We start from the raw sequence: 25,241 nt of genomic DNA, 5'->3' as shown, positions 1-25,241 counted from the left end.
ATTGGTCTCATCTATAATTACACACTTGACTTTGGAGGTGTTTGGGTCTGACACATCTCAAATCTGGAGATTTGTCTCATTTTCCTTGGTAAGCTTTGGCTTCACCCCTAAGTTATTCTAAGAAGTATTGAAAGGGGTGGGTATTCCTACTAAAGGTAAACCTTTATCAGTGTGTTCAGGGAACTGAGTACATACCCAACAATCTGACTGATTAGTTGTTCTTATAATTTCTCCAATCAATCTTAAATGTAAATTTACATCCCAGGAACCTAGACTTCTCTTTGTCACCTGACTTAGATACACAAGTAGGTAGAATTCCTACATTTCTCTTTACACAACAAATACTAACCATGGATCAAACCCCTTTAGTTAACTTCAATTTTAGTAGGGCTTTTTGTTCTACTTTCTATTCAGGAATTGCTTTCTTAATTCTTGAAGAGTGGATTCAAGTCGATTGTTCTCAAAGCTTGATTGTAGTAAAAGTGGTCAGCAACACCTGGTAGGGTCTATGCCACTTCTTTCCTAATGGATCACCTGAAAAATTCTTAACATAAATCCAATCTCCAGGGCTAAATGGGTCAATCGGATGATCCAACCCCTTAGCTCTGGTTCCCAAAACATTCCTATTAATTTTCTCTAATTGCTTTCTCAAAGAGATAACATAATTCTGTAAATAAGAATTTCCCAATTGACTTAAATCCTCCCCTTGATATTTAGCCTGGTATGGTCTCCCATATAATATTTCAAAAGGACTCAGATTTTCTCTGGTTCTAGGTTTCACACATATCCTAAGCAGTGTAATAGGTAGTGTCTGATACCACTACAGTTTGTTTCTTGACATATTTTGGCTATCTGTTGTTTTTATCATATAATTCACTTTTTCCACCTGCCCACTCACTTGTGGCCTGTAGGGTGTATGTAACTGCCAATCAATTCCCAATAGTTTGCTGACCTGTTGCACTACTTGTGTACAAAAATGAGTACCCTTATTTGACGAGATGGCTATAGGTACTCCAAATCGGGGTATTATCTCGTTTAATAATACCTTAGTTACTTCTCTTGCTTTGTTTGTTCTGCAAGGAGATGCTTCTGGCTATCTAGAAAAGGTGTCTGTAAGTACCAATAAGTATCTGAATCCCCCTTTTCTTGGAAGTTCAGAAAAATCAATTTGCCAGTGGTCTCCAGGTACGTTTCCTTTCTCAATGTTCCCTAATTGCACCCTGTTACTTGTGTTGGGGTTATTTCTCAAACATACCTCACACTGCTGAGTCACCTGTCAGATTGTAGTATACAAATTTTTCCATATTAACTTCTAATTTTAAAATTTATACAGGGAGTCTGCTCCTTAGTGTGTCTTACTGTGTTCTTCTTTAACTACTCCCCATATCTGTTTAGCAGGAATTATAATTCTGCTATCTTTTGAGTGGGCCCATCCTCTGGAGGGAATCTGTCTTCCTATTTCTTCTGTCAGTTCTTTGTCAGCCTTAGAATATTCAATATGTTCTTGATCATCTAGGCTCTTACTTCTATTGTCTGGAATTAAGGCTAAAACTTTTTGCATTCTCTCCACTGCCTGTTTAGCTTTATAGTCAGCTGATCTATTACCTTTTTCTTGGTCAATGTTACCTTTCAGGTGTCCTCGACAGTGCGTGATGGCAACTTTGGTTAGCAGTTGGACTGGTTCTAATAGGCGAAGAATTTCTTCGGTATACTTAATCTGCTTCCCTTGTGCAGTTAGTAGTCCTCATTCCTTCTAAATTGCTCCATGAGTGTGGACAAGTCCACACGCGTATTTGGAATCTGTCCATATATTTATCCTTTTTCCTTTTGCCAATTCCAGGCCTCTAGTCAGGGTAATGATTTCAGGTTTTTGAGCTGATGTTCCAGCAAGTAGTGACTGAGATTCAGTTACCTCGTTTATCATTGTCACTGCGTATCCAGCTCTTTGAATACCTTGTTGGATGAAGGTGCTTCCATCTGTGAACGAGGAATCCTGTGCATCCCCCAGAGGTTTTTTTTTCAGATCCAGTTTGCTGGAATACACAGTCTCTGTGGTTTCTAAGCAATCATGTGTCAACGGTTCAGAAGTCATCTCAACTGAGGAAAGAAGCTGGGTTCGTAACATTAGTTACTTCAATACTAACATCATCTGATTCAATAAGAATGGCCTGGTATTGTAGAAATTGGGATGGGGAAAGCCAGTGATTCCCTTTTTGTTCCAGTACAGCTGATACTGTATGTGAAACCAGCACCGTGATCTTTTGGCCCAAGGTAAATTTCCAGGCTTCTTGAATATTCAAGACCACAGTCACTACAGCTCGTAGACATCCTGGGCATCCTTTGCTTACTTGGTCAAGCTGTTTGGAAAAATAGGCCACTGCTCTTTTATAAGGTCCTAGCCATTGAGCTAGGACTCCCAGAGCTATACCTTGCCTCTCATGAGAATATAGCCAGAAAGGTTTAGTCACATCAGGAAGGCCCAAGGCCAGGGCCTTCATTAATTCTTTCTTAAGTGTCTTAAATGCATTTTGAGCTTCTTTAGACCAAATCAATCGAGTAGGATTGTTTTTCAAAAGTTCATACAAAGGTTTAACTATTATTCCATAATTATATATCCATAACCGGCACCAACCTGTCATTCCCCAAAAGGTCCTGAGTTCTTTTACCATCCGAGGGAGGGGAATCCTGCAGATGGCTTCTTTTCATTCTGTTCCTAATTCTCTTTGTCTTCCAGAAAGTTTGTATCAAAGGTAGGTTATCTGTTGTCGTATCATCTGAGCTTTCTGTCGATACCCATTTAGTCCCTGCGGCCCATACTCCTGGATATACCTGATTAATAATCTCTTCAGTTTCGGGAGTTGTTGCGGCAGATTTTCCAGGGTACATTAGGGCTAGACTTAAAATCTCAGTTAATTGATTTTCCTTTTCCTTTAATTCCACAGTCTCATGTTTTAAAGTTATCACCACTCCTAACTGTTCTAATAAATCCCAACCTAATAGTGGTTTGGGAGAATTTGGCAAATACAAAAATTGATGTATCCCAATTTGCTTCTCTAACTTGAATTTGAGAGGTTTTAAAAAGAATGCTTTTTCCTGTTGGCCAGTAGCTCCTTTTACATTTACAAAGTCTTTACTTACAGGTATCAATTCTTGATTTAAAACGGAGAAAGAGGCTCCTGTACCTACCAAAAATTCTACTTCTTTCTCTGATTTCCCTAGCTTAATTTTGACCAGTGGATCCGCTAGGGTAGATGCCCCGGGTCTTCGTCAGTCGGCCTCTGCTTCCACTATCACAGCCTGTTGTAGCCCCTTACGTTTTGGGCATTCATTTCTCTAATGTCCTTCCTCCCGACAATACGCACACTGATTTCTTTCCCCAATACCTGTTCTATCCCTCTTCTATTCCCAAAGGGCCTTCCTCTCCCACGTCCTCTAAATCCTCCTCCATTTACCATTCCTTTCTGTTCCAAAGCTGCCACCGTTGCTGTTGCCATTACATTTGTTAATTTTCATTTATCTTTATTCTCTGAGTTTCTAAAAACTCTCCATGCCTCTTCAAGCAACTTTTGTAAGTCCCTTATATCAGGCCCTTTTAACTTCTGTACCTTTCTCCTTATATCTGTAGATGACTGTCCCAAAAATAGAGAGACAAGTTTTTGCTGTCCCACATCTGAGGAGGGATCTAAGGTAGTGTATTTTCTCCTGGCATTTCTCAACTGATCCAAAAATTCAGTAGGAGTCTCTCTCTGCCGGTTTGACAGCATATAGTGCTGACCAATTCACAGCCTTAGGAACAGCATTTTCTAATCCCAGTTTTATCCATTCTCGATATCTTTTTAACACTCTATAATCATGCCCATCATTGGGATCCCAGTGTGGGTCAGTCAGGGAAATGTAATCATCTACACTCCCTTGTAAGGTTCCCCCAGTAATTTGGGCCTGCACATGAGTTCGTGCAGGTTTTAATACTAATTGTTTTTCGGTCTCAGGTCATTTCTTCCCAAATCAAATCTACATCTGTCCAACCAGGATCCTGATTTCTTACTATTAATTTAAATAGTTTTGCCACTCAGGAGGGGTCATCCTGATATCCCTTAGCTACTTCTTTCCAAGCATCTAAATCGGTAGTAGAGAAGGGGACTTTTACTCTGGCTGGATCTCCCACCCCCATTACCTCCTGCAACGGGCCAGGAGTTGCGGAGCTTTCTGAATCTTATTCTGAGTCCGTGCGGTAACTGGGGTAAAATTATTTGCCGCTTCTTCTTCCTCATTGCTGCTATTTGTTTCGAACGATAATGGTGGATGCAGAGGAGGCAAGTTCTGTAATAAAGGGGATAATCCCATTTCTTTGGGCGGATCTTTTACCTCCTCTCTTTTCTCTCTGGGGTTTGTTAGCTTTTAGCACCTCTGCTTAATATTATACGCTGAACAGCATCTTTTTATTTTCTCCTGTTTCCTTTCACTTTTCTTTTTCTTTTCTAAAGATAGGACATGGAGATCTTGTGGCGGGATATTAATACCACAATCCTTCTGCCATTCTGGATGATTCTTCAAGGTAAAAAACATGTCTGCATACATAGCTTTGACCCATTTTTCTTCTCTTTGTAAAAAAAACATTAACTGTAATATAGTGTTATAATTCAAAGATCCATTAAAAGGCCATTTTTCACCATCCTCTAGTTTGTACAGGGGCCACCACTGGTTGCAATATTTGATCGATGTTTCCTTATTCACACTTCCACCTGGCTGTCCCCCTGTATTTTTCCAATGTGCTAGGATACATCCTAGGCGGCTTTTCTTTACACCACCACCGTTTTGCTGCCCCCCCCCATTCTACCTTATTGATTCTGTACTGTCTTTATTTGCCCACAAATTATTTTAATAATCACTACTTGTCGCTTTTTTTCTTCCCACTCTGACCACGTTCCAAAATTCTCACACTGGATATTCCATCCAAATACTACCCATATATTTTGATCACCAATAAAACAGTTTACAAGAAAAAGTGGTTCACATTCATTTCCACGGTGAAATACACACTTCTACAGGTTTTCCACACTTCCCTTGCAGCTATGCCACGTCTCAGTCACTCAGTCCTCTCACACACAAGAGCTAGCTCTAGTCACCCATACAAAAATAAAACATAAAAACCAAGTCCGTTCGCAATGAGCAATCCCTTATGTCTATATCTGAGTTCAATACCCATAAGTCTGTGGTGCCACAAGTACCAAACTTATGCAGGTTTCATAAGTGTACCAATACCAGAAAGGAAGTTATAGCAGAAGTACAAGGCTTAACCCGTGCCTGTACCAATGCACTAAATACCAGAGTGCTCTACTCACAGTAAGCGTGCACAAAACCAAAATTACAAACACTTACACAAGTTATATAAGCTCTGTACTAATACCGAATAATACCAGATGTATACCCTCAGGCACTAGTAGCATGGTATACTGCGCTCCGCACGGGGTGTCTCCTATGGCTTACAAGTACCCCCTAATGACCAGTCTCCAGAAGAGAAACTCAGAAAATTTAAAGAATAACTTTACTCCTTAGATGGTCCTTGTCTGCTCCCACAGTGATCTGATTGAGGTGAAAAGTCCCTCCAGGAAATCCCAGGGGTACCCTAGGGAGTCCTGTTCTTAGCAGGTCCTGCAGCTGACCAGAGTGGGTCCTATCTGGGGTGCCAAATTGCTGCCATGAAAAGCCAAAATCAGGACTCAATAGTCAGAAGACCATTAAGCAGGTATCCTTTATTGCAGCGCTGGGAACACAAGGGATTTCTCCTCCTATTGTGTGCACCTGGTCAGGCTAATTGCATAGTTTATATACAGGGTCTAGATACATATTCATCAGATTTCCTAGAAAAGTTTTACATATTCGTTAGTTTTCCAGGAACTCGTTATCATATGTAAATGTCCTTCGTGCAGGTGTACTCGAGGTCTCTGGTGGTCTTCAGTAGTCTTCCTCACTTGTCCACTGCTTGACCTTTCTCAGATGATTCTGGGCAGTGCACTCTTTTGCATGTTTGATGCATCTTATCCTAAAGAGTGCTCAGTAGAGCTTCCATTTATTATCTATGCTTATAGTTTGACGTAATCTACATGGATACTTCTAAGCTAACTTATTGAAGAGGGCTAAAGTCCTAATCTTCTTCAGAAACTGCAGGGCCGTCCAAAAGCAATTTCTCCTACCTTTTGCAACATACAGAACTTTTATCTACCACCTGTTAGCAAATAATTGGGTAAAGAAATAGCAAGGCCATTGTATTCAGAAAAACATCTTTGTATCACTGTATACAGGAACAGGAAAGTGCTGGCGAGAGCAAATTTGCAGTGTATGACTGCTAACTAACTCCCCTCAGGATAATGGGCAATTCCTAGCTCTTCTTCCAACATCAAGACTGTAGTACTGGACTGCAGTATTAGGTATCCATCCAGAGATAGGCAGCCCTTTCATCATGAATTACAGTTCAGTTTGTCACAACTATCCTTTTAAACTAACTAAAAAGAACCTTAATTTTTGCTTAGCTAAATTCTTGTTCGTAGTAATGACACCCCAGCTTCTCACACTCAGTGTTACATGTCAAAAAGTCCTACCATGACTATGCCAGGTCAGGCTGTACTTGCCAGGCCAGAAAGCAAACAGTACAGCCTGTAACGCTTGTTCCTAAAATGAGCAAAGAGGTTTCCACATGCTTAGATCTGTCCCACTTAAAAAAATTCAGCCCTAAAAAAAAACACCTGTGGGAGAAAGTTCTGGTAAAAGAACAATGTTGTAGAGAAGTGGTAATACAGAAAGATACATTAAAATCTATTAGGGAAAAAAATTACTTGTGTTAAAATAATTGCAACCCAAAACCAAACTGTGAAGATTCTTCCTTTATAACTTTCCAAAACGACACGACTGGTGCTTCAAGTAGCACATGTAGCTGCTGAGGAACTCCCATGACCGATGGAATTAATGTTATGATTTGGTACATAAAATTGTAGCTATTGTGAATGGTGCCATGCGTTGCAAGTAACTGAATATCTCCATACTTTTCCCTATGGCACCTCAATGAACACATTAAATTTTGTAATGACACTCAAGGGCCTGACAGCAGATTAACTTCTTTACATCGAGCTTGTAAATTTTTCTAATGCCAAATAATAGATCTTTGTTAATGCAGGCAGCACAAAAGAAGGAAGAGGTGAGCTGATGCCATTTCTGATATTTTAACTGCTCTGAACAATAGTGTTTTATGCAGTAATAACAATGACCAAAAAGAAAGAAGTGACCTCTCGGTCCAGATCCTGCTACTGGAAGAGAAAACCTGCACACAGAGTGCGTGTGGCCTGAAGGGCTTAAAACACACTGCTTTTCAGTACATACAGTCATAGGTATTAAACTAATAGTTCATGGAACATTATGTAAAAACCGTTCTAACGTAATCATCTGAGCTATGGTATCTTAACAACATGGGTTTGCTCTTGATAGTACTTTGATGCTATGCTACTAGCTTAATGTATAAAAGCATTAATATTTTAGTGTTAGTGTAGAAACAAGAAAAAGTTCTCTCTGAGAGGTAAAGGACCAAGATAATCAAACATTACAAAACCTACAATCAGGTCAAATAGTACTTATTATTACAAAAAAGCATAGCTTTTATTAAAACATAGTACAGAAATAGTGAAAAGATAGGGAGCACAAATTCAACAGAAAGCAAGGAAAAAGTACCTGTGTTCTATCCAGCTAGTTAGACTCGGGAAGGACATCATTATTCAGGAGTTTGAGAATAATAAACTCAGAAATAAAAAGTAGAACAACTAATTCTCTGAGGTGGGTAAATGCTGTATTTCTTAAACTGAAACAGAACAGAAATACATGATAAATGAAGAGGAGAAAAGGTACTTTTTCTCTCTGAAGCATGCTTCAATGATTTCTAGTGATTTTCCAAAGTTCAAACCAGAAAATTTTGAGACAGTGGTGGCCTTTAGGTAGGTAATAGCAAATACTTAACTACACTGCAAGTAACTTTATTGTATGTTGGATTTATATAATAACTTAGCAACAGTCATAATATCTTTTATCTAAGTGTTTATTATTATATTTTCCAACTTCTTCTTTGTATGAAATCAATATATGAAGACAATAAAATTGCTTATAGTTAATAGCTCACTTGAGACCAGCTACTGAATGTTCCAGAGGGAAGGAAACACAATGAGGTAGGCATGCCCATAACAAAGATCAATTCCGATCTCTTCCTGTGAAGGTGACGGAAGAACAGTAGTTACCACAAGCAGGTCCGTTGTTGGTTATGTAGCTCTCTACTGCTCACCTTAAAACTTCACGTGGTCCATTGAGTTCAGTTGAATTACATTCCTGGAAAATGTACATGATGGCTAGACCCACTACGTGACACAGTATTACCCTCTTTGCCTGTTCGGGTGCCCTGCCCCAGAATGGGACCTTAAGCCCCGTGGTGGGCTTGGGATGTTTCTACTCCAGGCAGGGGAGATTTAGGCACTAGGGAATGATTCATGTCTGGAGACGAGAGAGTGGCTGTAGGAAAGGTCAAGGACAGGATGCCCCTCACTGGTGATTAAATGCTTAGCTGAAAAGGTCAGAGGAACATCAGCCTCCACTCGCAATTCTCTGGCTCCTGTAATTAGGCACCTTTGCCCTTTCGAAAAAAAAAGAAACAAGGGGCCTTTTGGTAAAGATGCCATATTCCCTACCTATACCTGCCTGGGAAGCCTGCGTAGGGCTACTCTTCTGCACATGTGAAAAACCTACCTGCAGAGAGAACCTGAATGGAGGAGCAACTTTGGCAGGCAGCCCTCATCTTGACTGAAATAAGATGAATAATCTGTTGTCAGAAGGGTTAGGCACCCATGCTCAGCACTGCAAATGTGAGATTCAGGCTCTGCATCCAAATACGTAATCATACCGAATCCATCACTCTTACTTATTCCGTGTAAAAATCCAGGCAGAACATTTGGTTTCATGCCAGCTGTAAAATTCAGGTTTTCTTTGTCCATCTCCTGTTGTTTGTGTAGGTAGGTAACTTGACAATCACACACTGATTGCTCATAGTGAAAAGATGCAAATGAAGAGAGTACAGATTACTTTAATCTGCCATGTAAGACCCTTAATCAGTTTGGGGTTTGACATCTATATTACAGAAATTTTGTTTTGACTGGTAACTCAGAGCATCAGAAGACTAAGAACTCTTTGTAAAAGTTTACATTCATTTTAGAAAACAATTATACAGACAAAGACAAGATGTGTTTATAACTAGTATTATTTTTGGCTGCCATTGTGGAATCTCTCGGATAAATTAGATTTTTTTTTTTTCCTCTTTTGAAACTTCATGAAAACAAAGCCACATTCCACAAACCACCAAATCTTTAATCTTACTGCTGAAGTATTTCTGAATTCCTCGTATGTCCCTCTCCAAAGACATGACAACCTTCAAAATGCCTATTAAACCTGCAAGTGCATTGCCGGTACAGTCAGTAACGACACTATTTTGTCTGCCATCTTTCATACACAGTGTAACTTCAGAGGGCTTTGATTCAAGCTTGTAGAATGTTTTAAATAAATGTGTTCCAGAAATTTCTAAAAAGCTTTCTGGATACAGTGGGGAAATCAAATCTAGTGTGGATGCTGTGATTGATACCAAAAGGCTCCACAAAGGCCTGCAAAAGATCAGGGGTGGGGGTGGGTTGTTGATGTGATGCCGTAATGCAGTGGTGTTAATGTGTTTCTCCAGACTAGAACAGGACAAAGTAGCTTTCCAATTCTTTCTTTTCACTGAAAATACATGTAGTTTCATCTTTCTACAAAATAAAGCAACCTTTCAGAGGCAAGCACAGCTGTTCTAGATAAACATTTCTTACACAGTATTTTATTATTGTATCATATTCATGGAAATATCTTCAGACATTTTTATTTTGTTAATTATGGCCAGCTATTTTTTAAATTTTAAGAACTGTGCAGAAGTAATGATAATATATTCTCTTTACTGAGTTAGAATTTCCTGCTTCAATTTGAAGCATGTCAGAGCCTAAGAGATCCGACTTGACTACCACGATTTTACAAAGCTGGTTGCGAGCAGATAACAGCCCTAACTTAGTTGCTGTCATTGTTTCCATTGATGCAAAACTGTTTATAATGTCTTGTGTTATAGACGCTCGTGACAAATTGGAGGAGCCACTTTGCAGTGAATAAAAAAAGGTCGAATTTATTAGCAAGCGATAAGAGAGCAAAACAGCGCTGAGCGGCCGGGGAGGCAGTGCTCCGCCACAAGCTCGCAACTTTACGTTATAGTTACATTCCTTATATACAGTTCATGCACCCCTTTCTTGCAAGTCTCCGCCTTGTCCCGCTTCTTCTTTCTTCACTCGTGCAGGTTTGTTACTAGGCAGATTCGGTCGATCTTCTCAAGGATGAGTGTCTTTTGATGTAAAATGTCTTTTGATGTGGAGAAGTACGGTCTTGGCATAATTAATCCCCTTATCCGGTAAATTGTAGTTGTTGTCTTTTTCCTCCTTATCTAGTAAGTTATAGCTGTTGTTCTTTTCTCTCTTGAGTTAGTAAGTTATAGCCGTTGCCCTCTTCCCATGACCTTTATGCACCATTTAAGCAAGCCTTGTTACTTACGCAAGGTATCTGTTAAATCTCAGTATGTCTCTTCTCCCTTCCCGATTTCATGAACAAAGTTAACTCGTTCATTACATCTTGGAAGAGGATGAAGCTAGGAAGGGCACTGTCTCATGAAATCAGTTTTATTCTGTAGCAAGCGCGCCCCGCATAGGTGAGTTCGGCGTGAAAGCTGGGGGAGAAACAGTGATTATGGTCAGGGCTTGGTGTAACGCGTAGGGGGTGCACCACGTGTTGTCTATGACGGCGGGCCCGGGCCTATCTGCGCTCCCCGGTGGGAGGAGGAGGCGGTTGGGAGGCTGCCAGTGCTGTCCGAACTCCCGCCTTCTGAAGTACCACGGGGAGCCCGATTTTGTTTTAAGGTTCTGTACTGAGGAGAAGATTAGTTTCAAGATGAGGTGGGACGTGCAGTGAGGTTACCGTAACAGGCGAAGGGTTAGCTTGCCACGAATGGTCCGGCTAAAATCGCAGCTGCAGTCGGCGTTCTTGGGGTGATCGTGTCTGAAGGGCTGGGCCATTTACAGTGAGCTTGGGGTTACTGTGGCTGAAAGAGGGGGTGGGGATGTTTGGTCTGCGCCGTCGGCTGTCCCCGGTGCACGAACCCTGCCGGGTCTCCCGGTCGTGTTTGTAACCTTCAGAGGCAGCGGGAGGGCTTGCAGCTCGCTCCAGGCGTCGCGGGCCGTGACCGACGCGGCCCCTACAGTCACGGGGGTGCCTGCACGTACGGTGTCCCGTCGCGGGGGCTTAGCGGCGGCCGGGGAGCTCCATTCACTGGTTTTGCTGAACAAAGCGGCTCTCCAAGTGGCGCTGGGGAAGGCGCAGGCCGGGCCGCAGCGCTGCCTTTGTAAGCCGTCGGGAGCCGTACTGCACGTTGCTCGCGGGGGTCCACGGCGGAGCGGCCACCACCGCCGTCGGGAGCGGAAAGGGGCAATTCAGCAACTTTGCGGGAATTCCTGTCTAGTTTACGCAAGCGTGCGGGCCGCCTAAAGCGGAGCTGCCTCGGGGCTCCCAGTGCGGTGCGCTCCGTCGCTCGTCAAAGTCGCTCGTGAGCGGACGGGGGTTGTAGCAGAAGACACAGGCGCGCGACGGCATCAGGTTATAAACTCTTACTACACAGCCCACCCAGAGGCGCGTACGAGCAGGCGGGGCGACGGGCCGGCGGGCCGGCCAGCCCGCCGCGCCGCGCCGCGCCGCGCCGCAGGTGACGACCCGCAGGTGCCTGCCAGGACCCGCGCCACCGGCCACGAGCCGGCGGTGGGCGGGAGCGGCTCTTGAATAATGCACGCGCGTGAATAATTAATCAGGCCGGGGGCCTGAGCGGCACACCGCATTGGTCAACGGTCCGTAATTGGCCGTGCCGGCGCCGCGGCCTGATTGGCCGCAGCCGCAAACCAGGGCCGGGACAGAGCCTAAAGCCGGGATTGGCTGCTGGCCCTTGCCGTTATTTGGCCCTTGCCGTTCGTCGGCGGTGGGTGGGTCCGGCGGCGTTGATAGGTGGTGGCTGCGGGGCGGCCGGGAGCTCCGAAGCCCGATTGGCTGCCGCGGCTCGGCGGAGGGCGGGCAACGGCAACGGAAACGGCAATAGTAATGGTGCGGCGGTTTGCCTAGCGTCGGGCTGGAGCGGCGGCCGTTCCTTGTCGCGCTCCCTCTCCCGCCGCGCGCGTCGGTCCGGCTATGCGCAGCGGCAGCGGCAGCCCCGGGGCCGCTGCGGCGGGGGTGCGGCGGCGGTCGTCCGCGGCGGCGATGAAGGGGCCGGTGGACAGCGAGGTGGCTGCCGTCATGCAGGAGAACTTCGGTTGCGCCGTCGCCAACCGCTTCTACCAGCTGCTGGACGACGAGTCGGACCCCTTCGACATCCTGCGCGAGGCCGAGCGCCGCCAGCAGCAGCGCAAGAAGCGCGACGAGGCGGCGGCCGCCAGGAGAGCCGGTCCCGGCGGCAGGGCGGGCGGCGGCGGCGGCGGCGGCAAGAGAGAGTCCCAGAAGGAGCGCAAGCAGCTCGGGAACCCCTCGGTCGCCGGGGGCCCGCCGCAGCCCGGTACGCCGGCGGCGCCTCCTCGGCGGGGCGAGGCGAGGCGAGGCGGGCGGGGGCGGCGGCTGGGAGCGGGCGGCCCGGCCAGGCGGCTCTCCTGAGGCGTGAGGTCCCGGCGGCGCGGGGCCGGTGCGGGCGGCCCGGGGCCCGCGGCGCGGCTCGGGTCGGCGCCGGCTCCGGCTCCGGGCTTGCCCTGCGCCTCCTGGCAGCCGTGGTGCGGCGTGCAGGCGCTTGTCGGGAGCAGGGTCACAGCGGGGCCGAGAAAACCCCAGTATATCGTCCTTTTTTTGGCGTTGTGAATGCGTACGCGAAAGTCCCCGGGGAGAAGCCGGTGGCAAGCGGAGCGTTGCTGCGGGTTGGCCGGCGCTGGGCACGCTGCCGACGCGGTCTTGCGGAGCTCTGCCAGCCTGCGCGGGAGGCTTCTGCGGGGACACGGGCCTTCGGACGCGTAAATGAAAACTTCGGGAATAGTCGCGGGAGGCAGCTGGGAGCGCGTTACTCTTCCGCTGCAGCATCTCCAGTTTTCCTGCTGGTTTAGCGTCCCGGTTGCTGCATTCCATTGCTTGTCACCCTGGCCGCTTTCCTTTGGTGTTTGACGCTTCCAAGCTTGCTTTCTTGGTCCTTGTGAGTCTTCTGGCACCCGGCTGCTTCAGGGTTATAGCATGTCCAGGGACCTGCACTTAGTTTGCCTTAAGCTTGTGTCGATGCCCAAACCTTTGAGTAAAAGCCTATTATCTGGGTGACCTCTAGCTCCGTGTTCAGGAATGGTCTACATTGTCAGCTGCTAGGTTTTGGTGCTAGGTGTTGCTTGGGGGAATAGGGAGCCAGTCGGCTTTTGTATTGGAACAGTCCTCTTCCAAGCTGAAGGCTTTGCTGGGCTATAGCTCCTTGCATTTGGAAGCAGTTTTGCAAGTCTGGTTGTTATTACTTACCTGGTATTGAGGTATTCAGGTTGCTGGATTCAGTATCTCAAGTATCTGAGAGCTGGTTGATGGTTTCCAAATATTGAGAATCTCTGGTTCTAGGCTCTTGAGTTGTTGTTGTAAATTCCCATTCTCCTGCAGCGGGCAGTGAACCTTGCCACATAAACTATGCTGAGGATATTAATTCTCTCCTGTAGTAAAAGCTCCTGTTAAATTCACGGTAACTGAACTGCGTGTTTTAATGCTGTAGGAAAAAGGTGTGGCCTTTGAATCGGGGTTATTGCTCCACAAAGTCGTTGCCAGCGCTACTGATTCTGTTGCTTAGACTTACAGTCTTACACTGCTGTAACAGCAATTATTTGACCCTGTGGAGCAGAGAATCTTTCAATGCCAAATATGCTGTAGTTAATGAGCGTCTTTGTAGAGGATGATCTTAGCAAGTTGTTGCTGACCCTTTGGACAGTTGTATGAAACTTATCTTTTGAGATTCCTCTGTGGTTGTTACGTGAGTTTGTCAGAGATCTCTGCCTGTAAGACCAACCCTCGCGCTAGTAAAAGGCTTATTTTATTTAAAGGGTACTTTGTTGTGGTTATCAACAGAAGGTGAAGGAGCCTGTTCAGTGAACAGCAAAGTCTCAAGTTTTGATGAAAAAGTTCTTGAACAAGAACTGGTGGTTATACCAGGAGTGGGAGAAGATGCTCCAGGCACCAGAGCAGAGATTCCCCCCCAGCCTGTGGGGAAGACCATGGTGAGGCAGGCTGTCCCCCTGCAGCCCATAGAGGTCCACAGTGGAGCAGATATCCACCTGCAGCCCATGGAGGACCTGATGCCAGAGCAGGTGGGTGCCCGAAGGAGACTGTGACCCCATGGGAAGCCCGCGCTGGAGCAGGTTTATAGGTATATACCTACCAGGAATGTGGAAGTATGTGAAGAGTATCCTTTACCTCCTACTTGTCTATAAGTATCTTAAGTATGCAGGTTCTGAGTGTAACTCTGTGGTAATACACAGTGACCCTGTGGAGCGTCTTGGACTATTTTCTGCTACTGTGATATTAAGAAACCCAGTTTCTTATATGGAGACATCAGGCATGTGCACCTTGTTTTAATTTCCTGCTAGTCTAAAATGGAGAAAAGACTGCTGGCTTATAGTAGCCTTTGTGAAAGTGAATTAACATCTATTTTAAGAAAAGTTATTTGCTCTGAAAAATGCTACGCCACCTTCTTTGAAGAAAGTGGCTATCCTGGATTTTGTGTGTGCTGTATGTTTATGTCTTGGGCTCATGATGTAAGGAGTGTAAATGTCTAGTGCTCAGGATGCTAAACCAGGGCAGAGACTTGCAACTTGGTCCTCTCTGCGTGCTCCTCCTTTGGATGTGCTGTCTTAGCAATGCCACTCTGAAGGACAGAGATCACCCTCTGACTTAGGGCAGATACAGTGATGGTATAGCTGGCAAATACAAAGCAAGTGGCAGGTTGAGGGAAAAATCTATGGTTTTGCTGGAAGAAGGGGGGCAGCTTTTTATTTGTGCCGTAGAAAGTTGATTTTTTTATACAGGATTCAACCAGAAAACTTCCGGAAAGAGTAAAAGATTAAAGGGGACTATCAGCTTAACAGTTGTGGTGGGTTGACCCTGGCTGGATGCCAGATGCCCACCAAAGCCATTCTCTCACTCCCCCCTCCTCAGCTGGACAGGGGAGAAAAAAATATAACAAAGGGCTTGTGGGTCGAGATAAGGACAGGAGAGATCACTCGCCAATTACCGTCACAGACAAAACAGACTCAACTTGGGGAAAATTAACTCAATTTATTAACAATCAACCAGAGTAGGGTAATGAGAAATAAAACCAAATCTCAAAACACCTTCCCTCCACCCCCTCCCTTCTTCCCAGGCAAAACTTCACTCCCAGATTCTCTATCTACGCCCACCAGTGGCGCAGGGGGATGGGGAATGGGCTTTACAGTCAGTTCATCACACATTATCTCTGCCGCTTCATCCTCCTCAGGGGCAGGACTCATCATACTCTTCCCCTGCTCCAGCGTGGGGTCCTTCCCATGGGCTGCAGTTTGTCACAAACTGCTCCAGCGTGGGTCCCTTCCATGGCGTGCAGTCCTTCAGGAGAATACTGCTCCAGCGTGGGTCCCCCATGGGGTCACAAGTCCTGCCAGAAAACCTGCTCCATGGGCTTCTCTCTCCACAGATCCACAGGTCCTGCCAGGAGCCTGCTCCAGCGTGGGCTTCCCATGGGGTCACAGTCTCCTTCGGGCACCCACCTGCTCTGGCATCGGGTCCTCCATGGGCTGCAGGTGGATATCTGCTCCACTGTGGACCTCTATGGGCTGCAGGGGGACAGCCTGCCTCACCGTGGTCTTCCCCACAGGCTGGGGGGGAATCTCTGCTCCGGTGCCTGGAGCATCTCCTCCCCTCCTTCTTCACTGACCTTGGTGTCTGCAGGGTGGTTTCTCTTGCATGTTCTCACTCCTCTCTCCGGCTTCTGTTTCTGTCTGTCCCAGCAACTTTTTTTCCATCTTAAATATGTTTTCACAGAGGCACTACCACTATTGCTGATTGTCTCCGCCTTGGCTGGTGGTGAGTGTGTCTTAGAGCTGGTTGGCACTGGCTCTGTCGGACACAGGGGAAGCTTCCAGCAGCTTCTCACAGAAGCCACCCCTGTACCCCCCCACCCCCGCCCCAAAACCTTGCCACACAAAGCCAATACAACAGTAAAAGATTAAGAGGACTGTCAGGTTAACGGTTGATGTTGAGGATGAGTAACCACATGGGAAGGTCCTCATACCAGCTCAGTTTGGCATAAAGCTTCTAATGATGGATGCATTGCTAGAAGAGTGCACCTCTGTTTGGGGAAGTAAATAATATTGGTTGAAATTACTATATTGTGAAACTAATGTCTAAACTTTTTTTTTAATAAAACTTAAAAGATTTTGTTTCCAGTCTTTTTCTTGTGATTCCCCCCTTGATTTTGGGCATAACTCCCTCTAATTTAATTTCACTGATTTGGAATTAGACACCATAAAGAAGCATCTAGACCCATCTGAAGAGCTGAATCAGAGTCTGGTATTATGGTTGGAAAGGCAAAGTTCAGTCTGTACTGTACTAGCGTTCATAGAATCATTGCATAACAGCCCAGCTTGGAAGGAACCTTGACGGATTGTCTGGCCCAGCCTTTCCTGGGTAGGGCAGCCTAGAAGAGATTGTCTAGCACCCTGTCCCATCACATCTTGAAAACCTCCAGTGACAGGGACTCCACAATATCCCTGGGGAGGTTGTTCCAGTGAATGATTGTTATCAGTTTCTTTCTGATCCTGAGATGAAACCTCTCCTCATGCAGCTTGTACCTGTTGCCCCTTCTCTTCTCCCTGTGGCTCCTTGTGAAGAGAGAGCCTCCATCCTCTTTGTAGCTGCCCTTCAAGTACTGGACTACTGTGATGTGGGCCCCACCGAGCCTTCTCTTCTCCAGGGAGAAGAGACCTACTCCCTTCAGCCTTTCCTCATAGGGCAGGCTCTGCAGCCCTTTGGTCATCTTCATGGCCCTCCTTTGGACCCCCTCCAGACTGTTTTATCTAATTACTGTGGCGTTTTGCTTGTTTGGGTTACAAAAAGTCTTGTTAAAAGTTTCATGATTTTTGTTTTATTATTGTATTATTTCTTGAGCATATTAAATCGAAAGACTTGAAGCAAGCCTAGTCTTCGATCTTGCAATATATAAAAAGCTTTACAGTAGTCTGAGAGACTTCTTTTGGTGTTATGTTTTGATGTTAGAGTGGAAGACTTACTCGCAAAGTTCTGTAAGTCAGCATTTTTTTAGTTCTTCACTGCCTTTTCCAGAGGAGTTTTTACTTAATTTCTGGAGATGTTTTCAATTTGAAACAAACCTCCTAAGAGGACTTTGCTGGATAATCCTGTACTTTGACCTTTCAGATCGAAACTATTGTGAATTGACACAACTTTAAGGAGACTATTTTTTAATCTTTCTTTAAGGAGAAAATGGACTCCTGTTTTATAGCCTGCCAAAACCTACACTTTTGACCTTAATGATGTACTTTTTCTCTTTTACTGACTGAGTTGTTTTGTGATTTTTAGACTGTATGCTGAGGATTTGGGTAGAGGCTGTTTGTAGGTATTACAGCTCTTGTAATTGCACCACTTAATGTTAACTCAGTTCATTCTTAGCACAGTGGCCAAACTGCATTTGCCAGCTCTTTATTCAAAAGGCCCAGTTGCAGAGCTTGCATTCTTTGCTGGTCCAGGCAAATTAAATTTGTTGATCATGCAGTAATAAGGTCTGTTCTGTTGAAATCTCTAAACCTTTGTTACTAAAATCTCTAAAAGGTTTTCTTCTTTCATGTACATTTGATGACTCGTGTAATGTTTAGATGTAGTTCCTGAATACTACATGTTTGAGTTTTTTAGCTACAGTTTTTAAGTTAATGTGGTACAGAATGTCTCTGGGGAATTTTATCTTATACTTGCTGCAATTTTCTTATTTTACAGTAATTTATTCCGATATCATTCTTTCAGCTACTTAGTTATAAGAATTGTCCAGAGGAAAGCTGCAGTAGGCAATTCTGTAATAGAGTACTGGCACACATGAAAACAAAATACCACAGAACAGAGTTTTAACTGCATATGTCTTTCTTTGGTGTGTTGCATGCAGTAGCTGAAGCCTTTTTTGTATTTTGGGATACTGTGGTATTATTCTGCAAATCATGTAATTAGCCATGCTTTAGTTCACAAAATTAATTGCTTGAAGTTTGGAATTAAAATCACATGGACACACACATGCAAAGGGAAGGAAGGAAGATTGTGTAGTCTTAAATTTGCTACACTCTGAAATACAGCAAAATAAGTCCCTGAGAGTGCGAACTGTCTTTTACTATTTCCAGTTATGCAGCTTTATTGTAAAGGAAGATAAGTTGTCCATCTATAGGTATTACTGAGATGGTAATGAAGTAATGTGTTTGCATGCGGCTGTAGTTAATGACAGAGATCCTTGAATTATAGCACAATTTCTCCACTTGCCCTCATTCCAGACCAACCAGAGCAGTATTCCTCTTTGTTTTTTGTACTTCCTTCATTTCCTCTGAACTCCCATTAACTTGGTTCTTGAGGCTTAGATTTTTTCATTTAAAAATGAGCTGTTAAGCTGAAAGCAGAGGAAAGAAGGGTCTCTTGGAGTAAGTGGAGAGATTTGAATTTAGGACCAGTGATTGTGCTGCTGTTAGCTTTGTTTTAACACCTACAAGGCAGTTGAAACTTGCCTGAAATGAAAAATTTGAAGCACAGTTTAAATTTCTTATTTTGTCGGTTTGTAGGTGGGTGGGAAGTCTGCTGAAAGAGCTGTGAGAGGGATAAATAACTGAAGTTTGCTGGTACAAGGATATTTAGCCCTGTAGAAGGAGAGTTGCAGGGCAATGACACAAATTATATACTGCAAATGAGCTATAAAATGACAGAGGAAATTCTCTATCAGTAAGTGTAAAGTAATATGTACGGGAGAACATGTATCCAGGTGGGAGGCAGCATTGCAAGCTATACTGCAATGTGAAAGATTTTTCTAATTCAAAGTATTGTAGTTTAGGAGAGGGAGCTTGGAGTCATTGGGAATGTTACGAGTAGAACAGCAGGTCTATTTCCAGTTGCCATCTAGGAGAGAAGCAGTGTTGGGAATTACTGAGGTAGCAGTAACAAAGAAAATAGAAACGGAATTGTTATGCCTTTGAAGGAATCTCTCCTTCCCATGTCTTGAAGTGTGTCTGCTCTTTTGGTCACCTCAAAGATGATAAGACTAGAAAAAGCACACTAGAGTGACGTGCATGATGAAACTTACAGAATGATTTATGTATTGGGAGAAATTTAAATTAAGGTTTTTGTTTTGAGAGGAGGTGTCTGTGGATACAAATGGAGTGTATATAGAACTGCAGGTGAGACGTGAAGAAGGCAAAGAATATTTATTGTTTCTTTTTTTTTTACAGAAATAAAGGGAGATAATTTCAGACTTTGTGAAACAAGGAGAAAGAACGCTTTTTCTACAGACACTATAATTGACCTGTGGCCCTTCTTGCTGTAGGGTGATGTTGATGTATCAAAGCATATATCTAATTGGACAGCAGTCTGGATAAAGACATGGCAGCCCATCTGTGGATCTGTCCTCCATAAATCAATGCTTATAGTCTTTGATTCTAAGGGTAGATTGCCAGGTGGAAAGTATTTTGGTTTTTTTCTTTCTTCAAATACATGCAATAAGGTATACAAGTCTTTCATCTGGCTACTATGGTTACTCTAATGTTCATCCTAACTGAATCAAAACTGCAGTCAGTTTGCCTTTGCTGTGTTCCCATGTGTGCTACTTGAGCAAAATAGAAATAATTCTTCATTTGGCACCTCTTCATCCCAGGCAAAATGCAGATTTGTGGAAATGGAAGTATTGATGGAATTGTCTCACTGAGTGTCCTGGCTTTGGCTGGAGAGAGTTAATTTTCTTCTTAGTAGCTGTACATGTACATGTGTTTTGGATTTAGTGTACGGATAATGTTGACAACACACTGATGTTTTAGTTGTTGCTATGTAGCACTTATCTCAAGTTAAGGATTTTTCAGTTTGCCATGCTCTGCCAGCAAGCAGGTACGTGCACAAGAAGTGGGGAGGGAACACAGCCAGGACAACTAGCCAAAGGGGTGTTCCATACCATGTGATGTCATGCCCATTATATAAACTGGGAGGAGTTGGCTGGGAGGGGTGGATCGCTGCTCAGGCACTGGTCAGCGGGTGGTGAGCAATTGCATTGTGCATCACTTGTCTTTTTCTTGGGTTTTATATTTAGAGGCATCCCTGCTCAAGGGGAGAGTTACTGGGCATGCAGTCCAGTTGCCATCTGTGGAGAACTCAAATTGGGCTCATCCAACAATCTGTTGTTGGTAAAAGATTTTACGTCAGAATACAAGGTTTCGGTGTTCTTTGCAGCAGTAACCTCCCTCAGCCTATGAACTGCATGCCAGCTGCCACCCTCACCTGCCATGCTCCTTACAAAAGGGAATGGGGGAAACAGAGCAAGTTTTCTGGTCTAGCTGGTAGTCACTGATAGCAGTTGCAAGCTGGGCTCCTTGTGGTGTTTGTCTAAAGCCAGGGTTTGCTGCACAAAAACTAAAAATTAAAAAAAAGAAAAGATGAGAGCACACTGCCTCAGTGGGGGCCAGTTAAAAGCCCACAAAATGTAGGAAACTCTCTCTTCCCAAACAAAAGTCCCACTTGTTTGAGGACATATGATATGGATAGGGAAACTTGGTGAAAGCTAGAGAACAACACTGCAAAGGCAGCTAGATTTTGCAGTGTTTTAAATCCATCTGTTAATACATAGATATCCAGTGTCTGGGAAACCAGGCAATGCAGATCTTATAAATACAATTTCTGCTTTCCCAATTGTGAGTTCTGGGATACATGCTTATGAAAAACACTTTTCTAGAAAGCCTGCCTATCTAAATGGTGCAGTATAAACGAAACTATTACTGATAGTAAAGTATTGTTGTGGGGAAAGTGAAAACTACTTAAGTACATAAGCTCTGTATGATTTAGGGTTTTAACAATGGCTTGTAAAACTGGGCTTTTTTTCTTTAGTAATGTCTAGTTCTAATACCTGGTAATTTTAGTATTTACAGATGTCTTTCTAATAATAGCTCAGCTGCTGCTTCTGGGGGAAAAAAAAAAAAAGGCTGGGTCCGTTGAAACAGTTTAAGCATCAGATTTCTTTTCCAATTCCTGAGTTTAGAAAGTAGTGTGACAGGCAACTCAGCTGACAGACTGTGCTGCTGCAGTAACCTTCCAGGGAAGTGATGGCGAGATGGGGAACAGAGGGCAACATCTTCAGCTGAATACAGATGACAGATGTAACTGTAAGACACAGAAAAACCACCTTGAAAAGAGGCTAAACTTGGTAACTAGGAAAGAGCAGTCTTCAGTTTTCAGCACGATGTTCGTAAGACCACAAGTAGATGGTCCACACAATTCCAGAGGGTTTTTTGTGGTTTTGAAGAAAACCTGCATACCAGTCTATATGTGCAAACAAGCAGACAAAATTGGGGTGTACTTGGAGAGGTAGTTGACAAGCATTCAAAGCGTAGTCCAGTTCTTTTTAAGTGAAAGCTATTATGGCAGTGCTACACAAGATTGCTCATGTTTTGGTTTGGTTTGTTGGTTTGGTTTTGTGTTTTTTTTTTCCAAAGGGTAGGTGGCCTTTCAGCTCCTTAAATAAAAATGAGTCTGCACTGGGACAGACATATGGCAGAGGATTGAAATTGGATAGCTTATGCTATCACTGCTGCCAAGCTCCAGTTTAGTTTGCCTTTATATGCAGAGCTGAAAGTTTTGCTGGTATTGAACTGATTCACAAGCAGGTCACAAGCTTCTGCCCTAAGGGTGACTCGGCTTATTGGAGAGGTGTAGTTGCTGCATACCATTTTAATCCAAGGCTGCATGTCTGTCAAACCAGTTAAAAATGTTTTTATACAGGTAGTAAGTTCTGCAAATGATCTTTCTAGTATTTAAAATCCATCTGCAGTAATTATAGCCACCTGTTAGAATCAAAGTGAAATAGCCTTGCACTGAAATCAGAGTAGAGCTGACTGCTTTGTCTAGCATGGTCAGTGCTAGTGACATGTAATAATACACTGGCATATCTGGCAAGAAGACTTGTTTTAAAGTACTTTTAAGTGGTACATAAAAGGTGAAATTGAGGTTAATACTAAGTACATAGAGAAGGTGGTCTCTGACTACTGCATTCTTGCGAAGTTAATCTGTTTAGAATAACTGATGTTTCTCATAGCCAGTGAGAGGCTCAAAAATAGATAAAAATGCACTGTTGTATTGTAGTTGTGCATTCACATTCAAACAAAATGAGTAAAAATGAGGTCAGAAATGAGTAGTCACTTTTTCCACAGCAAGATTCCAATTTGGAATTAACACCGTTATAGTTGGTGGTGTAGTTGAGATGTGCATAGTGCAGATATGTTTCACAACAGGAGGTACAATTCTGTATTTATAATTTTGCTTTTTATTAAAGCATCCTGTTTTGAAAAGTTTACTCAGAAACTGATTTCAAAAGTTGTCCTTTATCCAGAGATAACGTCATAATTTTGGGGATGCAAATATGCTTGCTGCTCTAAGGATTGAGCTACTCCAAACCTTGAGAGAATTACTAGAATATATTATGTCAAGTGTTTGTAGTTTAAAGAAAACCAAAGCTAGGGTTGCTTCTGCAGCACAGGTAGAACTATCTTTGTACAGATATGACTGTCCTTACTGCATAACAAAAAGCTTTATTTACAACTCTTCTACCACCAAGTGGATAGTTCTTTGAAGTTTTCTTTTCAAAAATGTTACAGACTTCATGTTTGCCACCTAAGCTTTGATCAGAGATCTTATACAGGCATTTTTATGGAGCTATGAATTAACTTGTGTCTTAATATTGTGACATATGATAGGCTTTTTTTCTCTTTATGTGCTAGCAACAGAGGCACACTAGCCAGGACTGTCACTTGTCCACTAACCTGAGTTCGGTAACTTGCTCAGCATTGCACAGGTGCTTCTTGTGAAAAGGATAGCTAAGTTTTGTTGGTCTGAGACCAGTGTTTCTGTAGTTCCTCACTTGATTGACTTAAACCAACATCTTTTTCAGCCAATAGTGTAAGTATAGGGGCCTAGCAGACAGAAGGCTTGCTTGCTTCTAAGGAACTTTGTCTTAATAGAGCACAGAATTTGGGAAAATGAGGAAGGAAGCACATAATGAACTTCAATCTTATGCTAGATGTATGTGGGTTGAGTTTATAACCTCAATTTATTCTCTTTTATAATCACAATTTCTCTGCATTGACCCTGCGCAACTCGCTCCTCCTTAACTCCCGTGATGGCTGAATAAAGCCCCCAAAAGCTTAAATGCATTTTATCTTGGAATATGTTGACATTTGAGAATCAGTTAGTAGTGTTGGAGCCATTTTAGTTACTGCTTGGGTTTCTGCCACTTAAACTCAATGACTTGTAGTGTTGGTGAATGGTCCTCTCCTCCATAGAACAGTAATAGAAGGAGGTGACCCTCTTCTGGTTGTTGGATACCATAGCTGTGAGCTTTAAGTAGAGGTGCAGGCTCAGACTTCTAAATTCAGCTCATGTGGCAGGAGGTGTGTTGTCTCATGACCAACAGCTAATGTCTATCTCTAATGGTCCTCCGCTTTCCTCCACCTTCATTGCTCTTGCAGCCATCTTGCAATTCACATTTTCCATTGAAGCTTCTCTTCCTTGTCCTGTAGTACACTGGAAAAATCTTTGAGAGAACATGAGACAAACAGTTTGTTCTCCATTTCAGTGACTTAATGTGAGCAAAATAAGATTTTTCTTCATCCTGTCTTTTCTGGAAATGTCTGAGCTGTGTCAACACTCATAGTATTTTTACCTGTAGCATGTTCATCAATACAGAAGGGAAAGTAAGTAGATGTCTTTAAAACAGTGTCTGGCAACATTAACTTTAAGTGCTTTTAATATTTTGGTGGGCTTGGGATGGGATTGGGTAAAGCAGAAGACTGTAAAGTGTAATCCACTCATTTCAGTCAATAGTTTGGTAACTGCAATTCAGCTGTTATTAACCTGTTAGTAATCTATGCGTGTGTGTTTGTGTAGGCCAGAAGCGAGCACCGAAGGCAGGAGAACAGCAAGGGTTCAGTAACAGACGACTAGAGGTGAAACAAGACAAAACTGAAGGGAGACCATCTTTCAGGGAGTACCGTACCTATGAAACAGAAAGACAAGTGGAATTCACAGTGGAAAGGTATGTATCATACAGGGAAAAGTAAGGTGCCTCATGGAGGGTCTGCACATGGGTGGGAAGGGAAAGACCTAACCTTCTTAAAACAGAGCTAGTAGTCAGATGTGACTTGAAGACATGGTTGCATTATTAGTGTGTAGATTTGTTGCCAGACAACTTAGTTCATGCCCATCAGAGCTGTAATTTCAGCTTCCTCACACATTGATTTGGTGCAGTTTTGTTAAATGTTAGAAATGTAAGGCGTATGAAAAGTGTAAAGATCTGAAAACATAACTCCTAGTCTGCAACATAGATATTCATTTCTGAGCTTGCGTACCAAGTTTTGCAGAATATGTGGTGCAGGTTCCATGTTGAATAAATTTTACTGCTCAAATTGAAAATAAACCTTTGTCATACTATTTACTACATATCAATTTTGCTTTCTTTATAAGTACTAGAAAATTCCACCTAAACCTTTAATGCTTGAGAGCGTGGCTGTTCTTACTTTAGATCGCAATAGTTGGTATTTAACAAGTTCCCTGAAATTTTTAGTAGTTGCATATAAATCTGGGTTTAGACAGTGCAGCTATTGCCTGATAAAGCTGCTGAAGATTTGACAGTTTTATAATGTCCTATTTAGCTTCTCTAATGTTTTCAGTGTTATCAGTAAACAGCTGAACTTTCTATAACTTTCTATTCCTGTTATATGTAATAATTCCTCCTGAGTTTAGTTTATGTCCATTTTTAATGACAAAACTAATACAACTGTACTGCATGCTGTGTAAAGATGAAGTCTAAAAATTGTACAGTAGCTCTCACATACTGATGTCTCTCA

At 43.4% G+C, this 25,241-nt stretch overlaps 2 protein-coding genes across 4 annotated transcripts in view; one reads left to right on the top strand and one right to left on the bottom strand.

Moving 5' to 3' along the window:
• Positions 1 to 12,065: 12,065 nt before the first annotated feature.
• Positions 12,066 to 25,241, bottom strand: part of CDC14B (cell division cycle 14B) — an 81,737-nt gene continuing 68,561 nt past the window's right edge. The window contains exon 14 of the mRNA XM_049794948.1: positions 12,066 to 12,075. The gene's annotated coding sequence lies outside the window, so the exon portion shown is untranslated. The remainder of the gene's footprint in view (positions 12,076 to 25,241) is intronic.
• Positions 12,218 to 25,241, top strand: part of HABP4 (hyaluronan binding protein 4) — a 29,895-nt gene continuing 16,871 nt past the window's right edge. For all 3 annotated transcript variants that reach the window (XM_049794956.1, XM_049794957.1, XM_049794955.1), the window contains exons 1-2: positions 12,218 to 12,682; positions 24,283 to 24,430. In XM_049794956.1, coding sequence (XP_049650913.1) covers positions 12,322 to 12,682; positions 24,283 to 24,430 — 509 coding nt within the window. In that variant the 5' untranslated portion in view covers positions 12,218 to 12,321. The remainder of the gene's footprint in view (positions 12,683 to 24,282; positions 24,431 to 25,241) is intronic.

The sequence above is a fragment of the Accipiter gentilis genome, chromosome Z, assembly GCF_929443795.1.
Source record: "Accipiter gentilis chromosome Z, bAccGen1.1, whole genome shotgun sequence".
NCBI classification, from domain to species: domain Eukaryota; kingdom Metazoa; phylum Chordata; class Aves; order Accipitriformes; family Accipitridae; genus Astur; species Astur gentilis.
This window is presented reverse-complemented; position numbering and strand designations above follow the sequence as displayed.